The sequence below is a fragment of the Formica exsecta genome, unplaced genomic scaffold (assembly GCF_003651465.1).
Source record: "Formica exsecta isolate Colony F162 unplaced genomic scaffold, ASM365146v1 scaffold512, whole genome shotgun sequence".
Classification (NCBI taxonomy): domain Eukaryota; kingdom Metazoa; phylum Arthropoda; class Insecta; order Hymenoptera; family Formicidae; genus Formica; species Formica exsecta.
Genome location: NW_021852364.1, coordinates 222,442 through 232,918, shown reverse-complemented (window position 1 = coordinate 232,918; position 10,477 = coordinate 222,442). Strand labels below are relative to the sequence as shown.

Sequence of the window (10,477 nt, the reverse complement as noted above, 5' to 3'; positions counted from 1 at the left end):
ACGGGATTCCATCGCCGCCCGTTCATTGAAATACGTTTCGCATTGTACGCGGAATACAACGCTTGCGCGTATTGCCTGTAATTGTTGGCATCAAGTCGCCAGAAGATGAAGCCATTCGCGAGTTCGACGAAGAATCTCGACTCCTCACGACAGCGAAAGCTCAGTCAGTAGTTTCCGCGATATTCTCTTCGCAACTAACGCTATTTCCAAGTACGACGAACAATCGGAAGGTTTGATCTTTATCTTTCAGGCGTATCCCGGAAATGCTTCCTGCAACATAGCAAATTGTCTCGTATAAATTAAAAGAGATATTTAAATTTATACGAATACAATGTATAATGTATAAACTCGCTAGAAATTTGTTTGAACAATAGAAACTATAGATAAGTGCATTTATAGGATATGTACACACAGAAAAATATATACTATATACAAGTAAATATTACTTGTTTCAAGTATTTCATAAGTTTATATATCCGCAAATCTATCATAAGTTCATCATAAGCATCAAATTTATTCAAAATATATTCTGAATCCTAATAAATTTAATATTTCAATCAAGAATATTAAATTATATAATTGAAAGAAATACATTAAATTTTTCTGATCTATTAAATTTTCTTACATTAAATTAACCATATCTGACTTTTCTTCGATAAAATTTTATAATATTCTTCAAAAGAAAATATTTACTTTTTTTGAGTATATGATAATGAGTATTTCTAAAATTTGTGACAAGTCTATTTTAAGACTATTATTAAGAAAATATTCTTTGTTAAAGATAACTGTTATTTAAAAGAAGTAAAGTAAACTGAGTAATCATTTTACTTAGCAATAAAATAATATTTTTCTGTGTGTATTCTCGTGGTGAGATCAACATCGCGTTAAATGGACATTAAAGATAGATCTTACTCAAGGACGATCGCGCCCGTGACAAATAATTCTCGACGGAATTAAGCTTTATCGATAGTATAAATGCGTAGCTGCGGCGATGCTGCATGTCTCTGCTTGGTCGCGATCGCACACACAATTTTGCGCTCAAACTTAATTTATCAAAGCCAGACAACGCCATCGAGTAGCTCGGTGAACATTGACGCTCGAGATAAACGTCATGAATTACGAGTCGACTGACAATACGTATTCATCGCATCCAAGATTGGATCATTAGAGAGAAAAAGACTGGACGGATTAAAACATTCAGAGAACCTGTTCCTTCCCCGTCCGATTATGTTGTTGGGTTTTATATTTGTATTCGAGAAATATGTACCGTCGGACGATCAGATCATTTATTGTCATAATAAATAAACCTTATAAAAAAATTTAATAAAATTGATGAGACAATTATTATCTGTTTCAGCGATTTTTCAAAGAACATCGATATCGAGAGGTCAATTAAGGATTCAAGGCGTAGCGACCTGCCTTTACCTCTGTATGGATTCCTGTGGTCTACTTTACGGCTCGGTAAGTAAATTCTTTCTTTTTGAAAGAAAACTTATTTATTTTTATTTAACGCGGATACGCAAAGATCTTATTTTCCGAATATTTTCACAGTGCAAAATATAAAAAACTATCGCACAAAATCAAATATAAAAATGGAAAGTATAATATATGCTACCAAAATTTCAACATTAATTTAAATTTAAATTATATTTCTTGTTGTCTCTCAAACATCGCAAATAAAGCAACAAGTATCTAATTTTAAAAAAAAAAAAAAAAGAAAAAACATTACGTTTATAAAAGAGAAAGATAGTTGAACATTATATTTTATAGATAATAATGATTTCAACGCTTTAAAAAGTGACATTGCAAACAAACTCTTTTTTTTCCCAATCTTCCCGTATCTGTTAAAATAGATTCCACAAATGTTATTACATAATATTAAATTAATTAATTATATTACAGTTATTATTACAATGATATTAAATTCTTATTAAATATGTTATATAGCGCGTTGCTCTCTCGGGATATACATTTTAATCTCCGACTTTCAAAATATTTTCTATTCATTATATCTCTTTGGCCGCAACCTGATGTTACGATCGAAGTACACGCGCTCGTAAGGATAAACAGAAGGAATAACAAGAGCCAATAAAAAATGTGCCTCTCGATCGATGACTGCTTATAATCAACCTGTTCTCCGCACGCTCGTTCTTTCAAGTATACGAAGAAGAATCGTGTTATAATCACACCCTTGGCGATTGTAATTTGATGTTAATAAGCGCACGAAAGCTTCGTTCGCTTCCATACCGATATACGCCGACGGTAGTACGAACATAAAAATCTAACTTAATTATAAAGCTCTCTCGTGAGCATCTTATTTTTATTTATGTCGACTTGATATTATATTGAAATTGCAATAAAAATTGCGAATTAAAACAAAAAATATCGAGAAATATATTTCGCTTGAATAAAAAAATGATGTCTAATTGTAAGCCGAAAATTTCAGATCAAAAGATCGTCATATTTCGAAAGTTAATTTTTTTTTAAAGGAAACTCTAGACATTAAAGCTAATAATATTGCAAAGATTGTAATTACGATTTATAGAAATGTTATAATTTTATTCGCGTTAATAATTATATAATTTACAATTAGCCAGAGTACTGATTATATTATTGTGAACAATCGTCTGTATTTTAGATATGAAAATATGTAGAGAGAAGCCCCTAATTAAATCATACATTTTCCGGTTATAAATTCTGTCCGATACCAATTATACCCTGCGGGTTTTCCCGCGAACCGATAAAACTCGAAAAAACTTTCAATTGCTCAATCAACTGGATAATTCTAACTTAATTACAGCCCATAAGATTTCATGAATATAAAATATATGTGATACACGCCTGACCAGCTAGATCAGAATTTTGAAAAAAAAAATTGCCAACAGTAGCGGAAGGAATACGCTTCTATCTTCGAAAACACCTCAAAAGCTATAAATCGATTATAAGACGCGCAGTGTGCATTAAAATTGGCTGATTATAGCAAAAATTATACAGTAGCAACCTAAAAAAAGTATAGATAAAAAGACGTTTATGATCAGAATATCGAGTGTGATATTATCCGCCGATATTTTTATAATAGCCATTCTTTCCTTATAGAAAATATTTCAAAAATCGTGAACTTTGTCTCAATCTCAGTCACATTAGGAACTAAATTAAGGGTGAAATGATGCTTCGTTGTTACAAAACATAAATATAAAGAGTTAAATTATATGACATTAATTATTAAAAATTTTGAAAAACTAACTATGAACGTCAAATACAAAGTAAATACAAAATTTTATATTGTGGAATTATTAGATATTTGAATGCTCCTCAAATTTTTGCAGAATATAATTTGAAACGGATCGTCGAATCCGATTTTCTTAAGAGACGTGTGTGACCTATAGCCATAGCAATTCATATTCCACAAGTCGAAAGGCAAAAAAATTGTTACTAGTCAAAAATAATGAATTATAATCACAAAAGAGTCTCTAAGAATTAAAATAAAACTATCGTGTGATGTTCATAAAGAAGATACGATTAATTATAATCTTAATAAATTAGATTTATCTTTTTTAATTCGACGAATTATAAATTTTCGCGATCTGTTATAAGGTCAAGATTGATAGCAAGATTTTCAAAAAATCCTAGAAAAACAGTTTTATCTAGTTTGATCAACCGTGAAATTACATTTAATTATAGAGAAGCGCACATAAATATGAAACTCTGCTACGCACTTTGAAAAATTCAAGCAGAAGATCTAGGTACTTGCTATTATCGCTTTTTAGTTGTTATTAAAAGATATATTGAAAATCTAAAGAGAAATGGTCGTTAAATGTCGAATAAATTAAAATTATCTATTGCTTATTTGTATATAATGTGTGATGGCATATAAAATTTTGTATATTTTTTTGACATTTTTCTTTCTATACAAAAATATAATTTCACAAGAAAAATATATTTTTAAGATATTAAGTTAATAATTAAATAAAAAAAATATTAAAATAAAATATTAAATAAAAAAAATATTAATACATGTCACTAAAGTATGATGCACTCCCTACCAAAATTATCAAAAAAATAGAACATTGATAATTTAGCATTTGAATATATGTCAAATAAGAAATTTAACAAATTGAAAAATAAGTTTATAAAAAAAACTTGTTAAAAATTTCGAATTAAAAATTAATAAGCATATTTGAAATTATTATAAAATTCTACAATAATTTTATTATACTTTTTTGTAATAGTAAAATTAAATATTCGTCATTTGAAAATGTATTATTAAAGATGCGTTTCGCGTAATCCTTCCGACACTCGACGTGTTATTGTACGCGAGACGAAAGTAATCTCGTTTTGTCTCGAGAATCGCCAATCAATTTCAGTTTTATTGCATAGCGATCCGACATACAACCTTAACAACTAATCTTTGATTCCAAGCATCGATGCTTCGTTTTAGTATGACTTTAAATGACGTATCGTCTCATTTATACCGGGCGTATAATCTACCGACATGCCGGGCATATCTTATCTATGATTAGGTTGATCGGTTTTATTTCCTGTTTACATTGCTCCAGGTGGAAGATAATTAAAGGATAAAGGAAATATCGCAGTTCTCCTTAGATTCATTTCTCCGATGCACGCATGTTTACATCTATCATGGAATCTAGCGTCGAATTTTTTATCGCTATTTTTATTCGAGCCTTAACAAATGTTTCTTACATTCCTGAGATTCCAGCGTGATTTTCCGGGAAATCATACTCTCAGAAGTTGACAGTATCAATATACTATATTTTGCGAAAACTATAAAATCTGTAATTGTAAAAGAGACAACTTAGTCGATGCATAATCACGTTCACAAAATGTTATTATTTTATTTTACAATTACTTTGATTACTAATCACTTATAAGATATAAAAAAACAGCGTAATCTTAAAATTTGTCTTATTAATGAGCACTGATAAAGATTTAATCTATAAATATTATTTTCCGTCACGTCAATGTTACGTATGTATGTCAGTATTAAAATTCGAGCACGTAGTTTAAAAACTGCTTCGCCACCGTGCCAGACGAAGCAGCATAAGAAGCAACCCGCGGAATGCGAAACACTCGGCGGTTAATCGGAAGCGTGAAGCACGAACGGGTAGCCCGAGAAAGCCGTCCGGTTGTCTGATTATCGGTCTAACCTGAAGCCTACCAGCGGATGCAAATGGAACATGCGAAGGAAGTCCTTACAAATATGTTACATTAGGTCGAGGATAGATCCGAAGATTTTCCGAAAGACCTCGCGGAATCTCGTCATCGTCGTCATTGCAGTCGTTGAGTCGAACACGTGCTCGTTTGCGTCAAACTCGTTGATCGCCGTAATCGTTAATCCGGCATACAAACAAAGATTTATGCAGTAAAAACCAACGGACGGAATTCTGAAATACTCGGTATTTGCGCGTATGAAGATTGATCTAATTAAAGTAGTTATGGTCATTCTTGTGATTTCTTTTTCTTGCGTGAGGAGTAACAAGCATCAAATAAAAACATAACTCGATTTACATATTCGCGTTGTTTAATAGTCAGTGTAAATTTTTAATTTCTAAACTACCGTGCATTTACTGAAACTTGTATTCTGGGGAATATAAAATAATCGTAGATAGTTAAATTCAAAAAATTTTAGAAACTGTGAGTTATAACACTCTAAAATATAAATATAAAAGATAAAAAGAAAATAGAAATATAAAAAGAATATAATATAAAATAAGAATATAAAAAGAAAAATTAAGCAAATGTATGTCAGTATTAAAATTCGAGCACGTAGTTTAAAAACTGCTTCGCCACCGTGCCAGACGAAGCAGCATAAGAAGCAACCCGCGGAATGCGAAACACTCGGCGGTTAATCGGAAGCGTGAAGCACGAACGGGTAGCCCGAGAAAGCCGTCCGGTTGTCTGATTATCGGTCTAACCTGAAGCCTACCAGCGGATGCAAATGGAACATGCGAAGGAAGTCCTTACAAATATGTTACATTAGGTCGAGGATAGATCCGAAGATTTTCCGAAAGACCTCGCGGAATCTCGTCATCGTCGTCATTGCAGTCGTTGAGTCGAACACGTGCTCGTTTGCGTCAAACTCGTTGATCGCCGTAATCGTTAATCCGGCATACAAACAAAGATTTATGCAGTAAAAACCAACGGACGGAATTCTGAAATACTCGGTATTTGCGCGTATGAAGATTGATCTAATTAAAGTAGTTATGGTCATTCTTGTGATTTCTTTTTCTTGCGTGAGGAGTAACAAACATCAAATAAAAACATAACTCGATTTACATATTCGCGCTGTTTAATAGTCAGTGTAAATTTTTAATTTCTAAACTACCGTGCATTTACTGAAACTTGTATTCTGGGGAATATAAAATAATCGTAGATAGTTAAATTCAAAAAATTTTAGAAACTGTGAGTTATAACACTCTAAAATATAAATATAAAAGATAAAAAGAAAATAGAAATATAAAAAGAATATAATATAAAATAAGAATATAAAAAGAAAAATTAAGCAAAGAAAATATTTAGAATAAATAATATAATATAATAAAATAATATAACAAAAATATAAAAATTAGTTTGTCACAAAATAAGAGTAAAATATAACAAAATAAGATACTTCAGTAATCATCGTCTTTATTAAAAGTGAGGCCGTTGTGTCTTTTATAAAAGTTTCATCCTTATGAATAATTTCGGCATCATTGTACATCCTCAAGGCAACTTACATATCCACTTTCCTCCTCCTCTAAAAATCCGAACGACCAAAACATCGCTTCACACCTCACCGGCAAATTGGATCCGCCGAAGAGTCGTGTCTACCAAACCAAAGGATGCCGACGAGGCATCCTTTTGCGGTTTAAATCGGGGTCAATTTGAAAGTTAAACGAACTCTCTCGCGCGGCGCGTACATTCTCTCTTTCGCGGCCGATCCCGAAAAAAATCCCAATTTAGATGGATGCAAGGTCGGTATCTTTGATGGCGTAACCATAATTAGAGGCGCCATACCGCGTGTTTATAATTTTAAATATTGCCTTGTTACTTGATATTCTTCGTCCTTATGGCCGTTCAAACTTTTTTCTACGGTTGATGTGTGTGAATATATTTTCATGTAATATAAACGTGTCTACTCTGACCTTATATTGCATTACATATATTGTAATATTGTGAGATTGTTTGCAAAATAATGATCGATCTTATATATCACTTCAATGAAATCTAATTTTGAAATTATGAAAAATATTGAAACAAAATCGAAACGAAGATATATAATATAAAAAAAATTATATATATTTATAGAAATTCTTTCCGAAACCCACGTTCTTATCAAGAACAAAAAAGAAACAAGAATGATCGCTATTTCGACCTGCGTTTGAATTCTTCAGACTATTTTCTCAGCGATTTTTTCTATCGCGCCCCCTCGTGAGCGTTAAAACGATCGATCTTTTTTCGCGTAAGAGCAGGTTTGCAGCTTGCGTTTTACATGTACAGAATCGTCCTTACGTAGCTCCGATTTGCCCCTGCGGGTCTCTCAAAGATCGCTCGATAATGCGAGAAGCGCGACGGTGCCGCCTGATTCGAGAAACGATCTCATCAAAGCTATTCTTTTAGACGCTGGAAAATATGAGGTACGGCCAATAAATGATTTGACACTTGTAATTGCGTTCTTTTAGAGATGCGTTAGCGTGTTGGATAAGAAATTGCTCGTCCGCCATCGATAATCGCAATTTCCTGCTCGATATTGATTTGCGTTTTAGAGATAAGACTTTTCATTCATTTGATAATTGAATGTTGCAGTTAATTGTATTTAAATAGAATTTAATTTTTCCATCTGTAAGATTGGAAGAGCTACGCGATCATATAATAACTTCTTTATAATGATGGTCATTTTCAAGTCTTAAACGATCAAAAATTTGACAAAATAAGTTCTAGGATACAAACAGATAAAATTTTGTCTATTACTTATTTAATTTTAATTTAATAAAATCTTCATTAAAATCTCCATTATTTTTGTCAATTGTGCATGATTACTGTAACATAAGTATGTACTTATTAGCCACAAATCAGGACATATTATAGTACTTATAAAACGTGCGTACGTTTTTGCGATTACCGAGATCAGTTTTTACACTAAAGCAGCTTCAAGAATAGCGAAAAGGCGAAAAAAAGCCAACGAGTTTTAAAAAGAACTCGGACTACCACTGTACTCTGAATTCGAATCCAAGACGTCCTGTAACTGGCTAGCACTTAGGCGATTCTCCAGTAATCTAGTGACTACTCAGCACCTACCACTTTGAATTTACTTCTCGTTTTAAATTCTTGCGCGGGAAATGGTTACGGCAAATAGGCGGGCAAGTACGAGTAAATGCGACGTATCATTACAGAAAGAGAAGATATTCTTTCTTTCTCTCTCTCTTTCTTCTCGTGATTTTCCGAGAACGAAGAACGTTTGTGAGCTTACAATGATATTGCTAAATGACAGTCGATTTGTCATTGTCAAAAAAAATGTCGCGACTGTCCTTGCATATATCAAAGTCTAATTATATTTACTAGAATTGTAATCAATTCTATTTTGAAAGATCTATAAAAAACATCTTTAGTTCCATTAATTTTTTAGTCAAAGCAATAATAAAAATAATTCTTTTGTCACCCTCAACGTTCTTTTATTGTCATCTTGTTATTTAAAATTATTTAAATAATCATTTTTAAGATTGATCGCCACTTTATATATTTTTTTTAAAGTAACTTGTATATATATATAACTTACACAAATATTTAAACTAATTACATCGGAAAAGCCAATATATAAATAAGAAAGATAACCGATAACCGTTCAATCAATCTTAAAAAGCGAATATCCATCTAGATCAAAAATAAAAATGTTTAAAACATAATTGCCTCTAAAGTCTCCTACGCATTCATTTTTATTTGATTCTTAATTTATTTTAATAATAAGTTAATTAATTTACATGCAAAAAATATAGTGCATTAATTCGTGTATGTGCATTAGCTGCTGTAACCATTGCTTTTTCGCTGGAAGGATTGACTTATGGTATATGAAACGTTATGCATCATTTCTTCGCAAAGATAGTTTAAGCAAACGAATAGTTGGAAATAATTACAAGGCGATTCGTGTTAGACGTGCGCGTAAATCTAAAAACACTTAAATCAAAGTCTGTTTAATATGGTATAAGGCAATGCTCTCTATCTCTATGATTGCTTTCATTATAAGAAAAGACTACAATTCTCATGTTTTTGTTAAGTTCAGATGTTATAAAATTATTTCCTGATATTATTATTTATGTTATTCAGTAATTTGCAACAAAAAGGTAATTTTATATTAATTATTAATTAACTTACTCTTTATTTAATAGAAAGCTGTATTTAATTTAAAATTATTAATAATTTTGCTTGTTTAAAAATAGTGAATGGATTAGACTTTGACCTAAGTGTATCTATGCAAATCAAACCGCTTGCATTCGATTCAGGAAGTTCTCGGGAAGTAGATTGCATCGCGTAGCAAGATAGCATCGGCGCCCGCGAGGTTGCGGTCGATTTCCACAAGAAACGAAGCGCGCGGGGCCCGGCTAATTATCTTAAATACTTAATTTGTACCCCGTGGAATTTTTGAGAATTCTCGCCGCGCCCGCACAGCTTCAAAGGCGGATCTTGGCGAACGGAAATCGGAGAAATCACGAAATCACGTCGCGAAGATTACTCGGATAAGAGATAAATGAAATTTAGTTGCGCAAGCGGGTGATTATTTTCGAGACACTTGTGTGTGTGTGAGTGTGAGTCACGTTTCTCATACCGTTTTCGAATTTACTGACCTTTGATTTTAGACTAGAAATTTTAATAAGAGAAGCGCAATTTCCTGATGATTCGTGATGTGCAAGAATATAGTGCCGAAAAATAAAACAAATAGTGTGAAAAGCAGAAAGATAGTTCTTACAAACAGCGTGAATTAAAATGTGTGGCGAGCATAAATATTGTGATAAAGTTTCGTCTTAAAGTTTTAAAACGAGACTGGACTACGTATCAATTTGCATAAGATGTATTTGCGCAAAATTCCATGTGAAATAACATTTCACCTGCAATTCTCTTAACTTCCTGTATCACTTTGTGATAATTTGAAATCACGTCCCGTTCCGAGCACAAAGATGCTTATCGATGTCATAAAATAACCTGCAACGAGACTTTAAATCGGATTATGCCATCGTTCCCACGACGATGCAAATGTTCGGCGCCGCCGTATCGAACACGGACAATCATTTTCCTCCATTCGAGTCATAATTCGATCGGTACTCGATCGCTGTACACTCGAGACAGCGATTCTCCACTGTAAACATCTATTGAATACTGCCAGAGTATTACATTAAAGAAACATTACTGAATGCTGTCATTTGTACAAAGTGTTTGCAAATGTATTTGCCACGTTTTACAATGTATCTTCATAAATTATATATATATA

General features: G+C 32.3%; 1 protein-coding gene and 1 long non-coding RNA gene across 2 annotated transcripts in view; one reads left to right on the top strand and one right to left on the bottom strand.

The window, feature by feature from the left end:
- LOC115241820 overlaps window positions 1-10,477 on the bottom strand; it is a 100,459-nt gene that overhangs the window by 65,591 nt on the left and 24,391 nt on the right. The window lies entirely within an intron of this gene.
- The window catches only part of LOC115241816, an 81,818-nt gene that overhangs the window by 59,100 nt on the left and 12,241 nt on the right, over window positions 1-10,477 (top strand). Inside the window, exon 2 of the mRNA XM_029817753.1 lies at window positions 1,358-1,461. Within this exon, the coding sequence (XP_029673613.1) occupies window positions 1,358-1,461 (104 nt within the window). The remainder of the gene's footprint in view (window positions 1-1,357; window positions 1,462-10,477) is intronic.